This window comes from Budorcas taxicolor, chromosome 13, assembly GCF_023091745.1.
Source record: "Budorcas taxicolor isolate Tak-1 chromosome 13, Takin1.1, whole genome shotgun sequence".
Taxonomy (NCBI): Eukaryota; Metazoa; Chordata; class Mammalia; order Artiodactyla; family Bovidae; genus Budorcas; species Budorcas taxicolor.
The window spans coordinates 6,813,875-6,841,018 of record NC_068922.1 but is presented as its reverse complement, the minus strand read 5'-3'; the positions used below and the strand labels follow the sequence as shown (position 1 = coordinate 6,841,018).

Genomic DNA, 27,144 nt, shown 5'->3' with positions numbered 1-27,144 from the left:
ATATTTACACATTTGTTCATTTTTACCCTTCCTTCTTTTTAAACTTTCTGATTGAAATATGGTTTTTTTTTTTTTTTTTTTTTCTGAATTAGGAACTCTTTATTGAAGTATAGTTGCCTTACAATGCTGTGTTAGTTTCAGGTGTACAGAAAAGTGGTTCAGTTACATATATACATGAATCTATTCTTTCAGGGAGAAGGCAATGGCACCCCACTCCAGTATTCTTGCCTGGAAAATCCCATGACGGAGGAGCCTGTAGGCTGCAGTCCATAGCTTCGCTAAGAGTCAGACACAACTGCGCGACTTCACTTTCACTCATTGGAGAAGGAGATGGCAACCCACTCCAGTGTTCTTGCCTGGAGAATCCCAGGGACGGAGGAGCCTGGTGGGCTGCCATCTATGGGGTCGCACAGAGTCAGACACGACAGAAGCGACTTAGCAGCAGCATTCTCTTTCAGATTCTTTTCCATTATAGGTTATTATAAGGCATTGAGTAGTTTCTTGTGCTACACTGTAGGTCCTTGTTGTTTATCTATTTTCCATATAGGAGTATGTATGTACGAATTCCAGACTTCTAATTTATCCCCCCGCCCCCACCACTGCATTTCCCCTCTGGTGATTATAGGTTTGTCTTTTATGTCTACGAGTCTATTTCTGTTTTGTAAATAAGTTCATTTGTATCATCATTTTTGGATTTCACATATAAGTGATATTATATGCTATTTGTCTTTCTCTCACTTAGCCTCACTTAGTACGATCACCTGTAGGCATATTTGTTCATTCATTTAGCCAGCAAACACATTTGTTGATTTGTTGTCCATGGCTTCCTTCTTGCCATAAAGCAGAGATGAGTAGTTGGGACAGGAACTGCGTGCCCCAAAGAGCTGAAAATATTATCTGGCCTATTGCAGAGAAAGTTTGCCAACCCCTGGTCTAAAGGGAAATACAGATGCAAAACAATTACTTATGAAAAGGGAAATGATGAATAAGTTAGGGGGCTATGGAGTGGATAGGACAGGATCTGACCTTGTGAAAGGAAAGAGAAAGGTCTCCCTGAAGAAGACAATGCTTAAAACAAGATCTGCATGAAATTAAAAGATGTGTGCTACTTGGAAGAAAAGCTACGACAAACCTAGACAGTGTATTAAAAAGCAGAGATAACACTTGGATGACAAAGATCCATATCGTCAAACCCATGGTTTTTCTAGTAGCTATGTACAGATGTGAGATTTGGACCATAAAGAAGGCTGAACACCAAAGATTTGATGCTTTTGAATTGTGGTGCTGGAGAAGACTCTTGAGAGTCCCTTGGACAGCAAAGAGATCAAACTAGTCCATCCTAAAGGAAATCAACCCTGAATATTCATTGGAACAACTGATACGGAAGCTGAAACTCCAATATTTTGGCCACTTGATGAGAAGAGCCAACTCACTGGAAACGACCCTGATGCTGGGCAAGATTGAGGGAAGGAGGTGAAAGGGGGTGACAGAGGGTGAGGTGGTTGGATGGCATCACTGGCTCAATGGACATGAGTTTGAGAAAATTCCAGGAGATAATGAAGGATGGGGAAGCCTGGCGTGCTGCAGTCCATGGGGTCACAAAGAATCAGACATGACTGACTGACTGAACAAAAAGTCAGTAGGATTTAACAAGGTGCAGTGTTCCCAGCAGGAGGAAGAGCCTGGGAACTTTGGGGAGGGAAGGGGGTAGGGTAGTGGGCTGGCAGGGACTAGCGAGGGGCAGGTCAGTTCTAAAGGGGGCATGTCATCCACTTTGTCCATCATCAGTATTCCAGTGCCTAGAAGGTCATCTGATACGAAGTAGGCTTCCAATAAATATTTGATGAATAAATGGATGAAACAGCTGGGGAGATTGTACAGAGCTTGTAAACCGAGTTTAGGATCACAGGTTTGATCCTAAGGGAAGCCATTGATGAGTTTTAAGCAAATGCTGGCTTAAAATCTGATCTGATATCTGTTTTCATAAGAGCCCCTGCAAAGCCATGTATGTGATTGGATCTTCAGGGAATCCCAACTTTCAGTGATTCACAGTGATTCACGGTTGTGTGGTTGGTAATTCTGAGAAAGACAGATAGCTTATGATATCACTTATATGGAGAATCTTTTTTAAAAAAATCATACAAATGAACTTATTTATAAAACAGAGACTCACAGAGAACAGACATATGGCTAACAGGGGGTGTATGTGGGGGGAAGGATGGCAGGGAGGGATAGACTAGGAGTTTGGGATTGACTGTACGCATTGCGATTTAAAATAGATAACCAGCAAGGACCTTTCTGTACTGCACAGGGAACTCTACTCAGTATTCTGTACTAATCTAAATGGGAAAAGAATTTGAAAAAATAGATACAGGTGTATATATGTATACGCACACACACACAGACACATACACACACACACACAGCTGAATCATTTTGCTGGACACCTGAAACTAACACAACATTGTTAATCAACTACACTCCAATATAAAATTAAAAAGTCTTTCTTGTATCCACTGAGGAAGAATATTTGATGAAGCAAACTCATTCTGTTGATTCTGGAAGTTGGAACCTATGACCAAAACTCAAAAGGAAAGTGTCTCCTAAGCTACCTGAGAGTGAATTCACACCAGAGACGAGCTTTGCCGCACAAGTGAGGTGTGTGCTGTAGCATTCCTTTCTCTGGCCAGGCAGCTGGTGACTCATAGGTGAGCTGAAACAAGGGTGGGGCTCCAGAGGCACACAATATGTGGTTCTGAGTCACTTGGCTGAGCTCAGGGAACTGAACTTGAAGTATAAACAATGGCTTTTCTCTTTGAATCAAATGGAATCACTTTCTTCTTGGCCTTTGATTATGCTGAATTACCACCTCTGAACCCCAACCAAAACTTTTCATTCCCTGAAGGTGGACCAAACGGTGCCTGCCATTGAGTAATCTGAAGAAGCAGAAAGCCCCCCTACCAAGAAAGAAAGTTGCCCAGGATCCCACCAGTCTCCTTTTCCTGTGTGTTTATCAGGATTTGGCTCATGGTTTCACAGACCTATTCTCCTTACCTCCCTCTGCCCGTCACCCTATAAAATCCCTTACATTTTATGCACGTCTAGAACAGTCTAGGTTCAGTTAATCTATAACCTGGCTCATTCTCTGCTTGCCTTTGAAGATAGAATGTGTCCTTAAAGAGTCATTGCTTGAATGCATACAGTTTCTCTGGCTGAAATCTTCAGTTTTCATGGAAGGCAGTGTGCGTTTGATTTTCCATGAAAACCTTTTGCTTCTTGGGAAAGTAGGCATAATGTCTCCAACCAACCAATTTCCCAAGAGTATGGCACCACAATGATTTGTTTCTTTGCTTCCAAGAAAACCTGATAGCATCCATGGTCACACCTATAATTATCTGATTAACTTTTTTTTTTTAACCAAAAAAAAAAATAAATAAATAAAAATAAAAGTAACTTCTCCCAGAGCAAGGCTAGTCTTGATTAGTTTTTACCTGTACTCCTGAATCAACCATTTAGAAGTTACAGGCATTTTTTTTTTTTAACCATCATAATTTATGGGCCCTAAGTAATGGGCAGACACAAAGCGTGAGTCATCTTGACTGGTATAAAGATTGATATAACACTTTAAAAAAGTAAACAGATATTCACGACCTATTTATTTCAGCCACTGAGTCATTATCTCAGGCCACCCTTTGGAGAGCTTTTGTATCTTCGCATATAGGCACCTGTTGCAGTGGGCTTGGGAAGAACTGATCAGTGAGAAGCATAGCCCAATGAATGAAATGCCAGCCCCTCTTGCATAAACTTACAAACCAGTCTGTCAAACCTTACATCAGTTGTGGGATTTTCCCAGATACCCTCATTATTTGCATGGTTTGGCAAAAGACCTTATTGTCAAGGGCTCCAACAGGGTTTGTTTTAGATTCTGCACTTTGAGAAACAGTACTGTGTGGAAGTTCTAGAAACTGGCAGTGGACAGGCATCTGTCTTATCCCGGATTGGCCATTTTGAGATATTGGGCAAGTGAGTCTCAGTTTTGTTCTTTATTGATAAATATGTTGCTAACACTTATAAAGTGAGATAACATGCTTCTCTGAGGTCTGAGATCAATTCTGCTATGAATATTCTAGTGTTTGAGAATATCTGGAGCCTAGTTTCTTTCGGCGGAGAAGGTGATGGCAACCCACTCCAGTACTCTTGCCTGGAAAATCCCTTGGATGGAGGAGCCTGGTAGGCTGCAGTCCATGGGGTCGCTAAGAGTCGGACACGACTGAGCGATTTCACTTTACTTTTCACTTTCATGCAGTGGAAAAGGAAATGGCAACCCACTCCAGTGTTCTTGCCTGAAGAATCTCAGGGACGGAGGAGCCTGGTGGGCTGCCGTCTATGGGATTGCACAGAGTTGGACATGACTGAAGTGACTTAGCGGTTTCTTTCGGACTATCAGAGTAGATGACTGGGAAACAGGCGGTGCTGCAAAACGTAAGAATCCTTACCACATCATCAATGTCATTGCTTTGGGGAAGTTAAGCAAAGGAACCAAGAAGTGAATTGACTTGCATTCCCATGTTGGGTCTGGAAGCAAGCCTGCATGATGGCACACACTTAAAAATGAAATTGAGGATTCACGAAGGCTCAGAAGAAGGTAATTCTGAGGAACGCACATGCTATCTGCCATAAACATGTAAAGACAAAGGTCAATGATTTTTAAAGAAAGATTTATAGGAAGTTGTGCTACCTGATGTGCCATGTAAAGTCACTTTGCTGACTGGCTATGAAAATCTAAGATAGAAGTTCACATTATTCAAGGCTTTTACAAAAAAAATTACGACTGACCCCCAAAGCTGCTCTTCTAAGTGTAATGACCAAAATAGCACTTCATCTCTTGCTATGAATATATCTACTGAAGACTAGAAGCACTGATTTTTTGTAACTTCCTACCTGTTCTTGTAAGGAATAGTTGATGGAGTTGATGTGCAGAGTATGGGCCTACTATGTGTCCAGTCCTTTGAGACATCCCTGAACTTAGAGGGAAATGTCTAAGATTCTTAGACACTTGAAAAATGTCTGAGATTCTTGTTCAACTCTTTCCCCTTCATCCATGCATCTTTGGTCTCATTATTTTTCTGAGCCCAGTTTTTTCCATCCATGAAATGGGTTAATAGACTTCAAAACTTCACAGCATAGTTATGAGAGTCCAACAAGATCTTGGATATAAGGATCATTACAGCTGATGCTGAAAGTTAAAAGGGGTCAAGCAAGCACTGGTTAAATTTCAAGAAATCATTTTGGTTCTTTGCATGTGCTATCATATTTATTTCTTACAAGGAATCCATTGGGCAGACACTACTATTATCCTCATCTTCCAGATGAGGAAACTGAGGCACAGAGATTAAATCACTTTCCCAAGGTCACAAAATGATGATGTGAAGCTGAAATTCAAGCCCAAGTGGTGCAAAGGGGAGGCCCTACTCCCAATCTCTATATGATGGTTCATTTTAAGAGAACAGTAGGGCTGTGAGATGTGGCAACAGTTTATGTGATATGGCATGGGTACATCTAAGTTGCTTCAGTCATGCCCGACTCTTTGTGACCCCATGGACCATAGCCCACCAGGCTTCTCTGTCCATGGAATTCTCCAGGCAAGAGTTACTGGAGTGGGTTGTCATGTCCTCCTCCAGAAGAATCTTCCCAACCCAGGGATCAAACCTGCGTCTCTTATGTTTCCTGCATTGGCAGGCAGATTCTTTACTACTAGCGCTGACTGGGAAGCCCTTATGTGATATTAGGGGTCATAATAGCCTCCTATTACTTGCCTTCCATGTGGGTGATTATCTCACTTCCTTGAATCTTGGATCCTTAATGTGAAATTTGAAAGTGATAGGTGAGAATTAACAATATTTCAAAAAGCATAAACATTTGGTGGGATCTTGTGTGTGGCAGCAATCATTAACTCTCAATAAATATTGATTTCTCTGACATATTTTTTCTAAGATACACAAAGAAGGAGGCTCCCTCCATGTGTCTTTTATTTGAGGAAATAGGAAAAAAAGAGGTCTTTACATCTTACATGAGACAAATGCAATTTTGCAGCATCAATTTTGAAGTCAAAGCTAAAGGATTTGCAATAGCAGGTACCACTATGAATCATCAAATACCTTAGTCTCTGGCTGATTACTTTCACAGGTGGGAGGTTTCCAATAAAGTGGACCTTTCCAGAAAGGTCCTTGGTCGAGGTATCAAGAGACTAGAATGATGAGGGTGTCTCACACTGGTGTGACCTCTGAGATAGCTACTTAGCTTTGTTGAACCTCATTCCTCCATCTGTAAGAAAGACAGGGCATGGAATGGAATTGTAAGAATTTCTATACTAAGTTCCTTTCCTGTTAGCTGGATTATACTAAAGAAAAAAAAAAAGAGGAAAATGGCTCTTGATCTCTGCAGAATTATAGATATACAGCAGGGGAGTTCCTCAAGAGGGAGAGTCTCTGCTGAGTCCTTATTTCATCTCTGCTGTGCTGGGCTAAGTCGCTTCCGTCATGCCTGACTCCTTGCGACCCTGCAGACTGTAGCCCTCCAGGCTTCTCTGTCCATGGGATTTCCCAGCAAGCATACTGGACGGGCTTGCCATGCCCTCCTCCAGGGGATCTTCCCGACCCAGCGATCAAACCTGTGTCTCTTATGTCAGTTGCATTAGCAGGCATGTTCTTCACCACTAGTGCCTCCTGGGGAGCCCATCTTCCATCTCACTAGATGTGAATTCACACACCACTCAGTATTTTTGTCCAGAGGTTAAATCTTGCTACAGTCAAAACTACATTATGAAATTCTTTCCAACAAGAGAAATTAAAAGGTGATAGAAGCCAAAATTCAATGTAAATTTTGCCTCAAAAGAAAAAAAAAAGAGCTATGGACAAATATTGAAGTTCGGCTAATACTTAGGGGTGGGATGCACTGATTTTACAATTTTCTTTGAAATGCACCGAACGTATGGATTGATGGCTGAGTAGAGGAAAGTGCAGACAGAAAAAAGTGTGGTGAAACAAATACAATAAAATGTTCATTGCAGATTCTATGTGGTAGGTATATGAGTATTCATTGTAGAACTCTTTTAATTTTCTGTAAGCTTGAAATTATTCACAAAAAAAAGTTTAAAGAAAAGGCTTTTCTATTTTTTTTTTCTAATGATTAAAAACACAGACCTTGGGGCCAGTCTCCACTAACAGGTGGTTTAATCTTAAGCAAACTTACTGAACTTTTCTATAATATAAACATGCTTTGCATAATTAAGTTCATAAGCTTCTGAGAATCAAATAAGCTTGTATTTAGAAAATTCCTAGCATACAGTGTGATGCAAAATTTGTAAAATTAAACATTAAAAATCATCTCATATACAGGGTCATGAATGGGAAAGCAGGTTATTCTGGTTTTTCTTGGATATGCGATCCTGAGAATGCAGAATTTTTATTAAAACCAGATAATAGGTCTCTATACCCTGAGGTATTAGTCATTTTCCCTCTAATGCAGGCATATTTCATCTTCTATTAAGAGGTAGTAGAATCATCAGGATAAATTAATAATATTTATTTCTTTTTAAATTTTCTTTAAAAAGTTCTGCTTGCTGAAAGCACGTTCTCTAACCCCAGGCTTAGAGTATACCTAATATTTGGATATCGACATAAAAATATGTAGTGACCTGGCCACACAAAATAATCTAACGATCTACTGATTTTTAAAAAGAGGGACGTAAACAGAAGTTATGTTCTCCAACAAAGGATAGGAAACCTTTCATTACTAATTAATTACTAATAATTAAAATAGTAATTAATTAATAAGAGGTTAGACACTTCAAAACCTACAAAGTAGACTATGTATCATATGCTGCTGCTGCTGCTAAGTTGCTTCAGTCGTGTCTGACTCTGTGCGACCCCAGAGACGGCAGCCCACCAGGTTCCCCCATCCCTGGGATTCTCCAGGCAAGAACACTGGAGTATGTGCCATTTCCTTCTCCAATGCATGAAAGTGAAAAGTGAAAGTGAAGTCACTCAGTCATGTCCAACTCCTAGCGATCCCATGGACTGCAGCCCACCAGGCTCCTCCGTCGATGGGATTTTCCAGGCAAGGGGCCTTTTCCGTCTTTTAAAGAACCAGAACCAGCAAAGGAAATAAAACAAGCTGAAATCAGGTCTTTAATCACTGTGCAACCATTATTGAGCACCTACTGTGTACTGGCTCTGGTGAGGTTCTGGGGATTCAGCAGTGAGTAAGATGGAAATCTCAGCCAGAGCCTAGCTCCCATTCTAGAACCAGAGGCAGACAAATACAGAGGAAATAAATCTATGTGTGTACGTGCAGATGGTGTTAAGTACTAAGGAAAACAAGCAGTTAAGGGAGGCAGGAAGCAAGGAGGTTTGCAATTTTGATAGGATTGTGAGTAGCATTTGACTTGAAAGGAGGGAGGTACAGTCACGTGGATTTCTGGCTAAGTACAAATGGGAGAGGATGTGGGGATATCCCCAGGTGGCCAGGTCCTGGGCTCCTGGCTCAAGTGTGACTGGAACACCCCAAGCACCCAGAAAGGGGCAGGAGCTGAGTCATGGATGGATCAGAGTGCCCGTGGTACCTGTGGTTATTGTAAGGATCTCAGCTTTTACTCTGAGTGAAATGGGGTCCATGGGGAGGATTTGGGCAGAAAAGTGAGCTCTTGATGTCATTTCAACAGGATCATTCTGCTGCTATATTGAGAGCAGCCTTGCTGATGGTAGTGGACAGGGAGCAAGGGTGGAAGCAGGGTATGAAATTTAAAAGATGTCTATAAGCTTTTTAATCATCTTTCCATTGAGAAGTAAGTTTTTTTTTTAATTTGTTTGCTTTTGCTTTCAAGAAAGACTTTAATTACAGATCTAATACATTTTTACCCAGAGAAAGACAAAAAATGCAATTGCCGTATGACATCACAAAGCATTCTACTTTGTTCTGTCTTCATTTATAATACCAATAAAAAAAATACAATGCAATTGAAAAAAATATCTCTACACTTACAAGTGTCTTGCATAATAAAGACAGTCTGCCTCAATCAAAGTAACATCATAACAAATACAATACCATCATCATCGACTTGCTTTCCAAGCATATTCTTAAATTTACTCTTTTACTTTTGGTAAAAATCTAAGTAGGCATTATATGCCTGTTTATTCTCAAAGACTGCGCTTGAACTTGGTGGGCTTGTGACTGCTTCAACAGGCACTCATGAAGCTGACCTCTGAGGCTAGGGTACAGAAGGCTGTGAGAGTTCTGCTTCACTTACGAGAAAACTCTTGGAGCCCTCTGGGCTAGTGGGGATGTATGGGCAATGCAGCCCACAGTCTTGGCTTACCCTGTTTCTCAGCCATCTCAGACTGCATGGGACATGTGAGTGAGGACTCCATCTTGTAGGTGAATCCTCCAGGCTCAGCTGTTCTAGGTCCCCCAGTCAAAGTCCTAGGTAGCAGAGTCCATGATCATAACGAAATTGTTGTTGTTTAGTGTTGCTCTGGTTGGTATGGGTGGTTATTCAGTAGTGGATAACCAGAGAATGAGGAAAAAGGATGAGGCTTCCAAAACGATCAAGGTGAGAGATTTTAGGGGCTGAGACCAGAGAGGTTGCTGTGGAGAGGTGAGGAGCGGTCAGATTCTGGATATTCTGTGAAGAGAGGATCATGAATTTGCTGACTCATTGAATGTAAAATGAAAAAGTCACGAATGGTTTCATGTTTTTGGTCTGAGCCACTGGAAGACTAAAGTTGTCATTTTCTGCAATGGGAAAGACTCTAAAGGAAGCATGTTTGGGATAGAAGGAGTATCAGGGGCTCAGTTCTGGGCATGTTAAGTTGGAGATGCCTTTGATTCTCCAAGTGAAATATCAAGTAAGCCATTGGAAATGGCATATGTACGCATAATACATAAACATGGATAGTGATGTTTGTACAGTGATGGGGCAAGGTTCAATAAGGAGATATTTACAGTTAGGAAAGAGAAGGGGTACAAGACTGAGCCTTGGGTCACTCCACTGTTTAAAGGTCAAGGAGATGAGTAAAGCCAGGAATAGACACTGCGAAGGAAGAGCTGGTGATATAAGAGGGTCATAACCTGGAAGCCAAGAGAGCAAAGTGCTTGAAGGAGGAGGAATGATTATTTGTGTCAAGTGCTGCTGACAGACCAAGTAAAATAAAGCCACGACTGCATAAGGGAATTCAAGGCATAAGACTATCATTTACTGAGCATCTGTTACATGCCAGGCATTGTACTGAACATTCTTAAAATAGCAGTAGAAGAGTAAGAGATAGCTGCAGGCTAACTTCCACAGATAAAAGCTACCATTTATTGTCGACTACACATGTGAGCTAGGGGGCTTCCCTAGTGGCTTAGATGGTAAAGCGTATGTCTGCAATGCAGGAGACCCGGGTTTGATCCCTGGGTTGGGAAGTTCCCCTGGAGAAGGAAATGGCAGCCCACTCCAGTATTCTTGCCTGGAAAATCCCATGGACCGTGGAGCCTGGTAGGTTACCATCCATGAGGTTCCAAAGAGTCAGACACGACTGAGCGACTTCACTTCACACATGTGAGAGTTACTGAGAGCCTTGCATACACTATCTTATCAAATCTTCAGCATTGCCTTATGAGATATGGATCAGAGACACGAAGCTACCTTTCTGATGAGGCATGGCTAGTAAGGGGCAAACTAGGACTCAAACCCAATTCTAGCTGAGGTCAAAGCTTGTTTTCCTGCTATCATTCTTCCTTAAGTGGTTCCCTGGGAAATCCTGAGGGGTGCTGGGTTGTGAAAAGCCACCAGAAAAGAAATATCTCCCTGGAGAGTTCATTTTTACTCAAGGTTGTAAGGCGGGATATAAACGTAGTTTTATAGTGAAAGAAATATTCAGTTGAGTTCAGTTCAGTCGCTTAGTCATGTCCGACTCTTTGTGACCCCATGAATCACGGCATGCCAGGCCTCCCTGTCCATCACCAACTCCCGGAGTTCACTCAGACTCACGTCCATTGAGTCAGTGATGGCATCCAGCCATCTCATCCTCTGTCGCCCCTTCTTCTCCTGCCCCCAATCCCTCCCAGCATCAGAGTCTTTTCCAATGAGTCAACTCTTCGCATGAGGTGGCCAAAGTACTGGAGTTTCAGCTTCCAAAGAAATCCCAGGGCTGATCTCCTTCAGAATGGACTGGTTGGATCTCCTTGCAGTCCAAGGGACTCTCAAGAGTCTTCTCCAACACCACAGTTCAAAAGCATCAATTCTTCAGTGCTCAGCCTTCTTCACAGTCCAACTCTCACATCCATACATGACCACAGGAAAACCATAGCCTTGACTAGACGGACCTTAGTCGGCAAAGTAATGTCTCTGCTTTTGAATATGCTATCTAGGTTGGTCATAATTTTTCTTCCAAGGAGTAAGCGTCTTTTAATTTCATGGCTGCAGTCACCATCTGAAGTCGTTCTGGAGCCCCCAAAAATAAAGTCTGACACTGTTTCCACTGTTTCCCCATCTATTTCCCATCAAGTGATGGGATTTCTGCTTTATTGACTATGCCAAAGCCTCTACTGTGTGGATCACAATAAACTGTGGAAAATTCTGAAAGAGATGGGAATACCAGACCACCTGACCTGCCTCTTGAGAAATCTGTATGCAGGTCAGGAAACAACAGTCAGAATTGGACATGGAACGATAGACTGGTTTCAAATAGGAAAAGGAGTACATCAAGGCTATATATTGCACTCTGCTTATTTAACTTCTATGCAGAGTACATCATGAGAAATGCTGGGCTGGATGAAGCACAAGCTGGAATCAAGACTGCCGGGAGAAATATCAATAACCTCACTCTATTTAGGACCTCTCATTTTTCTCATCCTGTAGCTCAGAGGGACTTCCCTGGTGGCTCAGTGGTAAAGAGTCTGCCTGCAATGCTGGAGATGTGGGAGATGCAGGTTCAATCCCTGGGTCTGAAAGATCCCCAGGAGAAGGAAATGCAGCCCACTCTGTTATTCTTGCTGTGAAAATCCCATGGATGCAGCAGTCTGGTGGGCTATAGTCCGTGGGGTCACAGAGCGTTGGACAGAACTTGGTGACTAAACAACAATAGTTCAGAGATTACAGGCTTGTGGCTGGTAGTAATGTCTCCTTGAAATCTACACTATTGGCTTTTTGAAGGATTAAATAGCAATACTTAAAAATTAGGATATGCTCTTCCCCTCCTCCCCCATCTGGATTTCCAGCTTCTTTTGAAAATCATAAAATCTGTCAACACAACACTGTCCTGAGCTCTTGTTGTTGTTACCTGAGTTGCTTCACTCTACTTGGGTAAACCCGTGCTTTGTTACTGCTGTTTAGTTGCTAAGTCGTGATGGACTCTTTGCAACCCCACGTCCTGTAACCTGTCAGGGTCCTCTGCACACGGAATTTTCCAAGCAAGAATGCTGGAGTGGGTTGCTCTTTCCTGCTCCAGGGGATCTTGCCAATCCAGATATTGATCCTGTGTCTCCTGCTTGGCAGGCAGACTCTTTACCGCTGAGCCACCTGGGAAGCCTTATCCCATGCTTGACCACTTTCAATTTCCACCCCAGGCCTTGCCAGCCTGCTGGGTATTTGTCATCTCAACCTCTGCTGTAATCAAACGATCTTCAATGTGTAAAGCTTTTGAGTGAAGCATTATTTAGAGAGAATTGTGATGGATGCAGTAGATTATGGAGAACAGTTTTGAATACTTCTCTGAGACCTGCTCATAGTGTTTGTTTGTTTCCAAATGTTTAATTTGTGAATGAATGGCCCTATGACTTTCTAACAATAATATGGTGGCGACAACTTCTCACATGAATTTATGGGTTGGCGTACTTTAGAATTTCAGTAAAACATTAGTTCAGGCCAACTAAGAGAGATGACAGTACTTAGTAGGAAGATTAAAACAAGTGTATTTCAAAATAAATGTAGTGGATTCCTTGAAAATAATTAGGTTAACATCAATCTACTTCTACTTGTGTTTCTAAAGAGAATCATTTTCTAGGAAACTTTAACCAATAGATAAAATTAATTTATAATTGGAAGATATTAAATAGACTTTAAAATATATATTCTTTCAATCAACAAAACAGCTAAACCTGAACACATGCATCCTTCTTTGCCTGCTATTTCTTAGATAAGGCAGCAAGTTACAGACCTCCTCAGGTTGAATAATTACACTTTGGATTTGACAGCCTTTAAATGGTTGTGCTTTTGCACTGATGTCATATGAGTTCATTGTGTTTGGTTTTACCAGCCAGACACTCACCTTAAGTCCTTATGCAAAATACAAGATAAAATAAGATAAAAATATAAAGCTTAGGAAAAGGAATCTTTGCCAAAGATTGATGGCAAAAACTGTTTCCTCAAATTGAAGGCGTTGAGAATGGTTGTAATAAGACTGTAGAATGATTTTTCTAGGCATATTAAAGAAATAGAATATCCATGTGTTTACATGTTTATTGTTGTTTAATAAATCACCACCATTCTTAAAACAAATACCACTTGTTTGCTCAAGAATCTGTAATCTGAGCAGGGCCAGTGGGGACATGGAGAAGGAGATGCAACCCACTCCAGTATTCTTGCCTGGAGAATCCCACGGACAGAGGAGCCTGCGGGGGGCTACAGCCCACGGGGTCACAAAGAGTCGGACACAACTGAAGCAACTTAGCAGCAGTAGGGACAAGTCATCTCTACTCCATGAAGAACAATCGGAACAGACAGACTCTGGGGCTGGGGCACCCACTTCTAAGACAGCTGACTCACTCAGTCTACCAGCTGGCGCTGCATCTTGCCTGGGTTACTTGGTTTTTTTCTGCTTGGGCTTCTCCTGAGCTGCTTTGGCTTCCTTCAAACATGGTGGTTGGGTTCCAAGAGTGATTTTGTTCTATAAGGACTGGGTTCAAGCTGCAAGGCTTTTGGTCAAGCCTCAGTTTGCTTAAGGTGTCCTCAAAGTGAAATGGACTAAAGCCAGTGACTGAGGATCATGATGGTAAAGACGGCCACACCCACAACCACAGAGGGGAAAACAGACCCTTGTCTGCCCTACTGCCCTAAGAACCCAGCAGAGTTTCTTCTTTCTGGAACATACTTTTTAAGCATAATTGAGGCTCTCAGTGGAAGCCAATTTCAACTTAGTAACACCTAAATATATCTGAGCAAATAGGTTCTGGATGTTCCTTCCTTCAGAAAGAGCTGTTGGAAAAAGCAGTGGCTGCCCTAATATTTCCTGCTGCTCTTAGGGAAGTGTCGATAAATTCAAAGTTATTTGCAGTCTTGTAGGAGCACTTAGTAACAAATCTTCTGGATTCTGGCTTTTCTTCTTACTTAAGAGTGGTCATCACCATCTAGCTAAGTCTCTGGCCTCAAACGCTAGAGGGTGGTTACAGAACTAAGATAAAGTAGGGACAGAGAGAAGGAATCCCCTGAAGGCATTTCTGCCCTCAGGGTGGGGATGGTTCAGAAGGTGAGTAGGCCAGGGGCCAGTGTTACAGTCATTTTAGGGGCAAAGAGAGTCTTCAGTGGTAATGATCTGAATTGATGCAGTAATGAAGAACTGGTGGGAATTAGTATGATCCCCCTCATGCGAATAATGAGACTTGAATACTTTTTCTTCACATTATGTTGGGAGGGCCAAATAAGGTCATTTGGGTTTGCAGGAAGATCGTATGAGAAAACCCGAATGAACTTTTTGACTGATTGAATAGTCAGCTGGAGGAGGCCAGACCTGAGGGTTTTAGTGGACACTTCAAGGCTAGGGTAAGGCGTTTTGTTGAGAGAGGAACACATTTTGGAGACTACAGCCTATTCACAAAGGACCCATACTCCAGAGCGATTCCCCCTCTCCACCTCTTTCATCCCACTGGACACATGGATTTAATTCACTGAATCGTAAGCTGGCCTCCACCCAGCCCCACCTGTCCTGTGGTCTTAGAACCATCTGACTTTCCCCCCTTCCCCCCATTTCTCCCGAGTGGGTTCCTTGCCACTCAGCTTCTCATTTTCCATGAGTAAAGCTGCCAGTTTGCCTATGCGAATCTGCTCCGGAGCAGGTGAGGTCACCCCGCTCCTCCTGCGGCTCAGAGCAGAGGGCTGGGCATCCCGTGAGAAGCTGGAGGCTGCCTGCTTGTTTTCACAAGTAGCTTGCAGACCCGGCCTGGCTCCCTCTTTGAATAAGCTGACAACATTTCTGGGGTTCCTCCTCCTCCTCCTCCTCCTCAGCACATTCCGCTCAAACATTCTGCCATAGCAGGAGTGAAAACATTTTTTTAAAGCCTCACATGGGAAAACAATTCAAAGTCTGTTTGGTTCCTGTGTGCAGCATATAACAATAAGCCACGCTTTCTGAAGTGTCTTATAAAAAGGAATGCTTGTGACGTCAAATTTCAAAGAAAGACTTTGGCCCCAAATCAAGCTGTGAGTTCTGACAAGGCCTCACGGAACACCGAAAAGAAGTTGCCTTTTAAACAGAGAGGCATTCCTCCTCTACCAGGGGAAAATGCCACCAACTCCACATAATCTCAGCAGTGTTTACTTTCACTTCCTTTTTTATTTCTTATGAAGCGTGGTGAACGCAGTCTGTTGTGATTTTCTGAGGGACTGAAATTCAGCTCAAGAATTTTAGCCTTTGCAACAGTGCTTCCCAAAACACTTGAGAGAAAACAACTAGTAGGGATGTTTGTATATTAGGAGTTGAAAGCTCTTGGGTCTACATATCTCCTCTCCTGTATAAAGAAGAAATTCCCTCCTTAACCCATATCTAAACTTTTTAGTCGCCAAGCATTTGAAATGAGCCGAAGCAGAGTCCAAACATGGAAAACACTTCCTGCCAAGGACTTTCAATGAGGACAGCTTCAAAGAGCTTTACAGCAAAATATTGAAATGTTCCAATCATTCAGATGAAGGGGGAGGGATCTCCTCTTACCTGGGATTCTTTCACCACCCCGTTCTTCCAGCAGTTTCCCCGGTGACAGCCGGAGGCACTCTGATTATGAAGCGTCCCATTGCAAACTGCACCACCTCCAGGATCAGCCATTTGCGGGAAATCGATGGAAGCCACAGACTCCCTTCCAGAGGCCCTGGGAGAGCTTGAGTTTTGAAGTTGGCGAGGGAATAGGATAAAGCACTTCAGACTGAGCGCTTGGAGGAAAACTACCAATCAGGCTTTTCCAGAAGAAGAGCAGCAGCCTATCTTTGGGGCAGATCTTTGGAACTAAAAGCAAAGGATTACCTTTACAGTCCTCAAATCAGAATGTGGCCTCCATGGCAACAAAACTGCTCCTCAAACTACAAAGGAGATTGCCAGCTCCTAGCCTGGACTGAGGCAACCGGCAGGCTGCAAAACCTAGTGGCAAATGCTGAGGAGGCTGGCCGGGAGGTGGAGAATCTTTTAAAGACACACACACACATACCACGGTACAGTCCCCAGGTGTCTCCTACCGAAGACAGTCAGTGTTGAATTGACGTTTACCCCCTCCTCACCCCGCTCCTGCATCTAATTACATTTCTGGTTGTAAACCAAGGTCAAAGTCAACACTTCTTTTTGCTGTAAAAGAATGTTCAGAAGTGGTTGGCAGGGGCTAGAGGGAGGGGAGATGGGAAGTTACTGTTTAATGTCAGAAAAGATGGAAAAAGTTGGGGCATGAATGGTGGTGATGATTGCCATATGAATGTACCCTATGCCACTGAACTATACACTTAAAAGTGGTTAAAATGGTAAATTTGATATCATATATACTTTACCATAATGCAAAAATGGCAAATGAAAACTGTTCAGAACCTGCCTCATATCAAAACCAGTGTCATCAAGAAGTACTAACCGATCCAGAAAGACGTGAATTCAATCTCTGGGTCAGGAAGATCCCGTGGAGGAGGGCATGGCAACCCACCCCGGTAGTCTAGCCTGGAGAATTCCATGGGCAGAGGAGGCTGGCAGACTACCGTCCATAGGGTCACAAAGAGTCGGACACGACTGAGTGACTGAACACGCATAACTGCATTACCTTTATTATGTGACCTTGGGAAAGTGGTTTTCTCTCTTTTACCTTAATTTCTCCAGCTATAAAGTTAGATAAAGCCTTTTTTGCGGGCTAACCTCTGATGGGGGAGTTTGTTATGAACACAGGTGTTGGAGGCAACATTCTAGCCCTGATAGCTCTGGTCTACTTACCAGTTCTTATTCTCTCAATGCACTAGTCACCAGACAGATCTAAAGGCCTTGTGATGAGACAGATTGTTGGACAGCATTAATTATTTACAGCCTGTTTGAGTCCTCCCAAGCCTGCCCTCATGGTCCTCTTGAATGGAGACTTCTTTAACATCAGGCACTTAGAAAAGAAACGCATTTCTTGGGTGAATGAACACAAACAAGCAAACACAACATAAAGACAGAAGTAGTCCTGTTGTCAGAGCCTCATGTCCTGGTTCTCAGCTCTTTGGGGCAGGGTTTGTCTCCCCTCCAGGAAGATGTGGCAGACAAAGGGAGTGATCAGAATGCTTCTCCCAACCATGCTTTTGCCTGCGAAGGTATCCTTTCCCATAGAGACCTGGGCCAAATGATGGAACTAATACCAGTGCATGTGAAATAGATCGCCAGTGGGAATTTGATGAATGACTCAGGAAACTCAAACCAGAGCTCCGTGATGACCTGGAGAGGTGGGACGGGGTGGGACATGGAAGGGAAGTTCAAGAGGGATGAGACATGTGTATACTTATGGCTGATGCGTGTTGATGTATGGAAGAAACCCACACAATATTGTAAAGCAATTAATCCTCCAATCATAAGTAAATAAATTTTTAAAAGTACTAAGTGTGCCCTCCCTTTCAGGTCTCAGGATCAGAATTTTTATTGCATTTCTCCCAGCCTTTGTCTTCAAAAAGGACTACTGTCTTCTACGGTTGCTCCACTAAGATTTGGGAGCTAAATCTGTGTTGGCTTATTTCCTTCTAGATTTATATAAAAGAAAGAAGACAAAGTAAGAAGGAGTGCTGGTAACTGCTAGTCTGACTGCCTCACCTTAGAAAGACACATTAAGTACATGGTGTTATTTTAACAGAGCTCTGTTGACCCTACAAAATTATTTCTGAGTGAGGATTTTGATGTGAAACTTCTGAACCTTAGATGCTTCCACCCTTTCAGATTTTTTCCGTCTTCTTCCTCTCCATCCCTGTTCTTTTTGAATTTCCTGTGTTTTCCTTCCCCCATCCTTCTTTCTCCTCTTTTTCTTCACATGTTTCTTTCTTTCTTTTTGACAAGGGTGCAAAAAACACATCGAAAGAAAACATGTCAAGGGGAAGCCAGGAGGGACAAGTTAGAAATTTGGAACTGACATATACAGACTTCTGAGAAGGAACTGGCAACCCATTCCAGTATTCTTGCCTGGAGAATCCCATGGACAGAAGAATCTGGCAGATCGTGGGGTCACAGAATCAGACAAGACTGAGCGACTATATGATGATGATGCTATATAAAATAGATAAATAACAGGGATTTGCAGTGTAGCACAGGGAACTCTATTCAATATCTTGTAATAACCTACAATAGAAGAGAAAGTAAAGAAAATAATATTTATATTTTTATTCATACATATGTACAACAGAATCTCTTTGCTCTACACCTTAAACTAAGACAACATTGTAACTCAACTATATTTTCAGTTCAGCTCAGTTCAGTCACTCAGTCATGTCTGACTCTTTGTGACCCCATAGATTGCATCACGTCAGGCTTCCCTGTCCATCACCAACACCCAGAGCTTACTCAAACTCATGTCCAGTGAGTCAGTGATGCCATCGAACCATCTGATCCTCTGTCATTCCCTTCTCCTCCCGGCTTTAATCTTTCCCAGCATCAGGGTATTTTCCAATGAGTCAGTTTTTCTGATCACGTGGCCAAAGTATTGGAACTTCAGCATCAGTCCTTCTAATGAATATTCAGGACTGATTTACTTTATTTTTTTTATTTTTTATTTTTTTTTATTTTTTTATTTTTTTAATTTTAAAATCTTTAATTCTTACATATGTTCCCAAACATGAACCCCCCTCCCACCTCCCTCCCCATAACATCTCTCTGGGTCATCCCCATGCACCAGCCCCAAGCATGCTGTATCCTGCGTCAGACATAGACTGGCGATTCAATTCTTACATGACAGTATACATGTTAGAATGCCATTCTCCCAAATCATCCCACCCTCTCCCTCTCCCTCTGAGTCCAAAAGTCCGTTATACACAGCTGTGTCTTTTTTCCTGTCTTGCATACAGGGTCGTCATTGCCATCTTTCTAAATTCCATATATATGTGTTAGTATACTGTATTGGTGTTTTTCTTTCTGGCTTACTTCACTCTGTATAATCGGCTCCAGTTTCATCCATCTCATCAGAACTGATTCAAATGAGTTCTTTTTAACAGCTGAGTAATACTCCATTGTGTATATGTACCACAGCTTTCTTATCCATTCATCTGCTGATGGACATCTAGGTTGTTTCCATGTCCTGGCTATTATAAACAGTGCTGCGATGAACATTGGGGTACATGTGTCTCTTTCAATTCTGGTTTCCTCGGTGTGTATGCCCAGCAGTGGGATTGCTGGGTCATAAGGTAGTTCTATTTGCAATTTTTTAAGGAATCTCCACACTGTTCTCCATAGTGGCTGTACTAGTTTGCATTCCCACCAACAGTGTAGGAGGGTTCCCTTTCCTCCACACCCTCTCCAGCATTTATTGCTTGCAGATTTTTGGATCGCAGCCATTCTGACTGGTGTGAAGTGGTACCTCATTGTGGTTTTGATTTGCATTTCTCTGATAATGAGTGATGTTGAGCATCTTTTCATGTGTTTGTTAGCCATCCGTATGTCTTCTTTGGAGAAATGTCTATTTAGTTCTTTGGCCCATTTTTTGATTGGGTCGTTTATTTTTCTGGAATTGAGCTGCCTAAGTTGCTTGTATATTTTTGAGATGAGTTGTTTGTCAGTTGCTTCACTTGCTATTATTTTCTCCCATTCAGAAGGCTGTCTTTTCACCTTGCTTATATTTTCGTTTGTTGTGCAGAAGCTTTTAATTTTAATTAGATCCCATTTGTTTATTTTTGCTTTTATTTCCAGAATTCTGGGAGGTGGATCATAGAGGATCCTGCTGTGATTTATGTCGGAGAGTGTTTTGCCTATGTTCTCCTCTAGGAGTTTTATAGTTTCTGGTCTTACATTTAGATCTTTAATCCATTTTGAGTTTATTTTTGTGTGCAGTGTTAGAAAGTGATCTAGTTTCATTCTTTTACAAGTGGTTGGCCAGTTTTCCCAGCACCACTTGTTAAAGAGATTGTCTTTACTCCATTGTATATTCTTGCCTCCTTTGTCAAAGATAAGGTGCAGGACTGATTTACTTTAGGATTGACTGGTTGGATCTCCTTGCAGCCCAAGGGACTCTCAAGAGTCTTGTCCAACACCACAGTTCAAAAGCATTAATTCTTCAGCCCTCAGCTTTCTTCATAATCCAATTCTCACATCCATACATGACTACTGGAAAAACTATGGCTTTGACTAGATGGACCTTTGTTGGTAAAGTGCTGTCTCTGCTTTTGAATATGCTATCTAGGTTGGTCATAACTTTTCTTCCAAGGAGTAAGCATCTTCTAATTTCATGACTGCAGTGACCATCTGCAGTGATTTTGGAACACCCCAAAATAAAGTCTCTCACTGTTTCCATTGTTTCCCCATCTATTAGCCGTGAAGTGATGGGACCACATGCCATGATCTTCATTTTTTGAATGTTGAGTTTTAAGCCAGCTTTTTCACTCTCCACTTTCACTTTCACCAAGAGGCTCTTTAGTTCTTCACTTTCTTCCATAAAGGTGGTGTCATCTGAATATCTGAAGTTATTGATATTTCTCCCGGCAATCTCCATTCCAGCTGGAGCTTCATCCAGCCTGGCATTTCACATGATGCAGTCTGCATGTAAGTTAAATAAGCAGGGTGACAATATACAGCCTTGACGTACTCCTTTTCCGATATGGAACCAGTCTGTCTTTCCATGTCCAGTTCTAATTGCTCTTTCTTGACCTGCATACAGATTTCTCAGGAGGCCATTAAGCTGGTTTGGTATTCCCATCTCTTTCAGAATTTTCCACAGTTTGTTGTGATCTACACAGTCAAAGACTTTGGCATAGTCAATAAAGCAGAAGTAGATTTTTTTTCTGGTATTCTTTTGCTTTATCAATGATCCAACGGATGTTGGCAGTTTGATCTCTGGTTCCTCTGCCTTTTCTAAATCCAGCTTGAACATCTGGATGTTCATGGTTCATGTACTGTTGAAGCATGGCTTGGAGAATTTTGAGCATTTCTTTGCTAGTGTGTGAGATGAATGCAATTGTGCAGTAGTTTGAACATTCTTTGGCGTTGCCTTTATTTGGGGTTGTAATGAAAACTGACCTTTTACAGTCCTGTGGCTACTTCTGAACTTTCCAAATGTTCTGGCATATTGAGTGCAGCACTTTCAAAGCATCATCTTTTAAGATTTGAAACAGCTCAATTGGAATTCCATCACCTCCGCTAGCTTTGTTTGTAGTAATGCTTCCTAAGGCCCACTTGATTTGGCATCCTGGATGTCTGGCTCTAGGTGAGTGATCACACCATTGTGGTTTCTGGGTCATGATGATCATTTCTGTATAGTTCTTCTGAGTAGTCTTGCCACCTCTTCTTAATATCTTCTGCTTCTGTGAGGTCCATACTGTTTCTGTCCTTTATTGTGCCCTCCTTTGCATGAAATGTTCCCTTGGTATCTCTAATTTTCTTGAAGTGATCTCTAGTCTTTCCCATTCTACTGTTTTCCTCTATTTCTTTGCACTGATCACTGAAGAAGGTGTTCTTAACTGTCCTTGCTATTCTATGGAACTCTGCATTCAAATGGGTATATCTTTCCTTTACTACTTTGCCTTTAGCTTCTCTTCTTTTCTCAGTTATTTGTAAGGCCTCCTCAGACAACTGTGTTTTTGCATTTCCTTTTCTTGGGGATGGTCTTGATCCCTGTCTCCTGTACAATGTCACGAACTTCTGTCCATATTTCTTCAGGTGCTCTGGTCTATTGGATCTAATCCCTTATGTCACTTAGGTCCTACCTGAATGGTCTATTGGTTAGTTTCTTCAGTTTAAGTCTGAATTTAGCAATAAGGAGTTTATGATCTGAGCCATAGTCAGCTCCTGGTCTTGTTTTTGCTGACTGTATAGAGCTTCTCCATCTTTGGCTGTAAAGAATATAATCAATCTGATTTCGGTGTTGACCATTGGTGATGTCTATGTGTAGAGTCTTCTCTTGTGTTGTTAGAAGAGTGTGCTTGCTATGACCTGTGAGTTCTCTTGGCAAAACTCTATTAGCCTTTGACCTGCTTTGTTTTGTACTCCAAGGCCAAATTTGCCTGTTACTCCAGGTATCTCTTGACGTCCTACTTTTGCATTCCAGTCCCCTATGGTGAAAAGGACATCTTTTTTTTTTTTTTGGTACTAGTTCTAGAAGGTCTTATAGGTCATCATAGAACCGCTCAACTTAAGCTTCTTCAGCATTATTGGTTGGGGCATAAACTTGGATTACTGTGATAATGAATGGCTTGCCTTGGAAACGAACTGAGATCATTCTGTAGTTTTTGAGATTACCCAAGTATTGCATTTCAGACTCTTTTGTGACTATGATGGCTACTCCATTTCTTCTAAGGGATTCTTGCCCACAGTAGTAGATGTAATAGTCATCTGAGTTAAATTCACCCATTTTAGTTTGCTGATTCCTAAAATGTCAATGTTCACTCTTGCCATCTCTTGTTTGACCACTTCTAATTTACCTTGATTCATGCACCTAACATTCCAGGTTCCTATGCAAGATTTTTCTTTACAGAGTCAGACTTTACTTCTATCACCAGTCACATCTTTGGCTCCATCTCTTCATTCTTTCTGGATTCATTTCTCCATTCTTCTCTAGTACCATACTGGGCACCTACCAACCTGGGGAGTTCATCTTTCAGGGTCATATATTTTTGCCTTTTCATACTGTTTATGGGGTTCTCGAGGCAAGAATACTGAAGTGGTTTGCCATTCTTTCTCCAGCGGACCACATTTTGTCAGAACTCTCCAGCATGACCTGTTCGTCTTGGGTAGTCCTACGTGGCATGGCTCGTAGTTTCATTGAGTTAGACAAGGTTGTGGTCTATGTGATCCATTTGATTATTCACACAGCCTGTGGTATAAGCCCTCTTGGAGAAGGTCACCAATAACCCCACCATAAAGCTGCCGAGCAGACGACCCACATGCTGCAGAACAATTATGCCAAAGGAATTCTCACACTGTTAAGAAATTTCTAGGACCCACAACAGATTTTCCAACCTGAGGATCTGGCAAAGGGATTGAGAACCCCCAAGGAATTTGACTTTGGAGGCCAACGGGATTTGATTACAGAACTTACACAAGACCGGGGAAACAGACTCTTGGAGAGCACAAACAAAATCTTGTGTGCACCAGGACCCAGGAGAAAGGAGAAGTGACCCCACAAGAGACTGAGCCAGACTTGCCTGTGAGTGTCCAGGAGTCTCCAGTGGAGCCGTGGGTTGGCGGTGGCCTGCTGCAGGGTCAGGGGCACTGAGTGCAGCAGTGTGTGCATGGGACCTTTTGAAGGAGGGCGCCATTATCTTCATTACCTCCTCCATAGTTCGGTCTCAGGTCAAACAACAGGGAAGGAACACAGCCCCACCCATCAACAGAAAATTGGATTAAAGATTTACTGATCATGGCCCCATCCATCAGAACAAGGCCCAGTTTCCCCACGGTCAGTCTCTCCCATCAGGAATCTTCCATAAGCCTCTTATCCTTATCTCTCAGAGGGCAGACAGAATGAAAACTATATTTAATGCAAATTAAAAACAAAAAGAAAACATTTCAAACCACAGTTGAAATCTGCTTCTCCTTTTTTCTTTCTAAGGTCAACTGCCAACTTTGGGTAATTGCACAATGACTTTCAGGCAGTATGTACTACATATGCTCACTTTTGAAACTTTCCATAATGGAATATGTGAAATTCTTTTCAAACATCAGGTACCTTGGATATGTACACTCAGTGTGGCTATTGTTTCATATCATCTCTATTTAAAATAAATGTGAAGGTCTGTCTGAGTGAGTGGTGGTTTTGAGTTTGAAAATATCTACTGCTATTGGTTTGAATGTTTGTATGCTCCCTAAAGTTTTCTTGCCTTGAGAACCCCATGAACAGTATGAAAAGGCAAAATAATAGGATACTGAAAGAGGAACTCCTCAGGTCAGTAGGTGCCCAATATGCTACTGGAGATCAGTGGACAAATAACTCCAGAAAGAATGAAGGGATGGAGCCAAAGCAAAAACAATACCCAGCTGTGGATGTGACTAGTGATAAAAGCAAGGTCCAGTGCTTTAAAGAGTAATATTGCATAGGAATGTGGAATGTCAGGTGCATGAATCAAGGCAAATTTAAAGCAGTCAAACAAGAGATGGCAAGAGTGAACGTCGACATTCTAGGAATCAGCGAACTAAAATGGACTATAATCGGTGAATTTAACTCAGATGACCATTATATCTACTACTGAGGGCAGGAATCACTTGGAAGAAATGGAGTAGCCATCATGGTCAACAAAAGAGTCTGAAATGCAGTACTTGGATGCAATCTCAAAAACGACAGAATGATCTCTGTTCATCTCCAAGGCAAACCATTCAATATCATGGTAATCCAAGTCTGTGCCCCAACCAGTAATGCTGAAGAAGCTGAAGTTGAACGGTTCTATGAAGAACTACAAGACCTTTAAGAACTAACACCCAAAAAAGATATCCTTTTCATTTTAGGGGACTGGAATGTAAAAGTAGGAAGTCAAGAAACACCTGGAGTAACAGGCAAATTTGGCCTTGGAATGCGGAATGAAGCAGGGCAAAGACTAATGAAGTTTTGCCAAGAAAATGCACTGGTCATAGCAAACACCTTCTTCCAACAACACAAGAGAAGACTCTACACATGGACTTCACCCAATAGTCAAAATCGAAATCAGATTGATTATATTCTTTGCAGCCAAAGATGGAGAAGCTCTATACAGTCAACAAAAACAAGACCAGGAGCTGACTGTGGCTCAGATCATGAACTCCTGATTGCCAAATTCAGACTTAAATTGAAGAAAGTAAGGAAAACCACTAAACCATTCAGGTATGACCTAAATCAAGTTGCTTATGATTATACAGCAGAAGTGAGAAATAGATTTAAGGGCCTAGATCTGATAGATAAAGTGCCTGATGAACTATGGACTGAGGTTTGTGACATTGTACAGGAGACTGGGATCAAGACCATCCCGTGGAAAAGAAATGCAAAAAAGCAAAATGGCTGTCTGGGGAGGGCTTACGAACAGCTGTGAAAAGAAGAGAAGCGAAAAGCAAAGGAGAAAAGGAAAGATATAAACATCTGAATGCAGAGTTCCAAAGAATAGCAAGAAGAGATATGAAAGCCTTCCTTAGCGATCCATGCAAAAAAAAATAGAGGAAAACAACAGAATGGGAAAGACTAGAGATCTCTTCAAGAAAATTAGAGATACCAAGGGAACATTTCATGCAAAGATGGGCTCGATAAAGGACAGAAATGGTATGGACCTAACAAAGCAGAATATATTAAGAAGAGATGGCAAGAAGACACAGAAGAATTGTACAAAAAGATCTTCATGACCCGGATAATCATGATGGTATGATCACTCATCTAGAGCCAGACATCCTGGAATGTGAAGTCAAGTGGGCCTTAGAAAGCATCACTATGAACAAAGCTAGTGGAGGTGATGGAATTCCACTTGAGCTATTTCAAATCCTGAAAGATGATGCTGTGAAAGTGCTGCACTCAATAGCCAGCAAACTTGGAAAACTCAGCAGTGGCCACAGAACTGGAAAAGGTCACTTTTCATTCCAATCCCAAAGAAAGGCAATGCTAAAGAATGCTCAAACTACCGCACAATTGAACTCATCTCACATGCTAGTAAAGTAATGCTCAAAATTCTCCAAGCCAGGCTTCAGCAATACGTGAACCGTGAACTTCCAGATGTTCAAGCTGGTTTTAGAAAAGGCAGAGGAACCAGAGATCAAATTGCCAACATCCACTGCATCATCGAAAAAGCAAGAGAGCTCCAGGAAAACATCTATTTCTGCTTTATTGATTATGCCAAAGCCTTTGACTGTGTGGATCACAATAAACTGTGGAAAATTCTGAGAGAGATGGGGATACCAGAACACCTGACCTGCCTCTTGAGAAATCTGTATGCAGGTCAGGAAGCAAGAGTTAGAACTGGACATGGAACAACAGACTGGTTCCAAATAGGAAAAGGAGTACGTCAAGGCTGTATATTGTCACCCTGCTTATTTAACTTCTATGCAGAGTACATCATGAGAAACGCCAGACTGGAAGAAACACAAGTGGAAATCAAGATTGCCGGGAGAAATATCAATAACCTCAGATATGCAGATGGCACCACCGTTATGGCAGAAAATGAAGAGGAACTAAAAAGCCTCTTGACAAAAGTGAAAGAGGAGAGTGAAAAAGTTGGCTTAAAGCTCAACATTCAGAAAACGAAGATCATGGCATCTGGTCCCATCACTTCATGGGAAATAGATGAGGAAACAGTGGAAACAGTGTCAGACTTTGTTTCTTTGGGCTCCAAAATCACTGCAGATGGTAACTGCAGCCATGAAATTAAAAGGCACTTACTTTGGAAGAAAAGTTATGAGCAACCTGTATAGCATATTCAAAAGCAGAGACATTACTTTGCCGACTAAGTCCGTCTAGTCAAGGCTATGGTTTTTCCAGTAGTCATGCATGGATGTGAGAGTTGGTCTGTGAAGAAAGCTGAGTGCCAAAGAATTGATGCTTTTGGACAGTGGTGCTGCAGAAGACTCTTGAGAGTCCCTTGGACTGCAAGGAGATCCAACCAGTCCATTCTGAAGGAGATCAGCCCTGGGATTTCTTTGGAAGGAATGATGCTGAAGCTGAAGCTCCAGTACTTTGGCCACTTCATGTGAAGAGTTGACTCATTGGAAAAGACTATGATGCTGGGAGGGATTGGGGGCAGGAGAAGAAGGGGACGAC

General features: G+C 42.0%; 1 protein-coding gene across 1 annotated transcript in view; it reads right to left on the bottom strand.

Moving 5' to 3' along the window:
- Positions 1-16,293, bottom strand: part of SPTLC3 (serine palmitoyltransferase long chain base subunit 3) — a 136,155-nt gene extending 119,862 nt beyond the window's left edge. Inside the window, exon 1 of the mRNA XM_052651133.1 lies at positions 15,966-16,293. Coding sequence (XP_052507093.1) covers positions 15,966-16,076 — 111 coding nt within the window. The 5' untranslated portion in view covers positions 16,077-16,293. The remainder of the gene's footprint in view (positions 1-15,965) is intronic.
- Between the last annotated feature and the right edge of the window lie 10,851 nt (positions 16,294-27,144).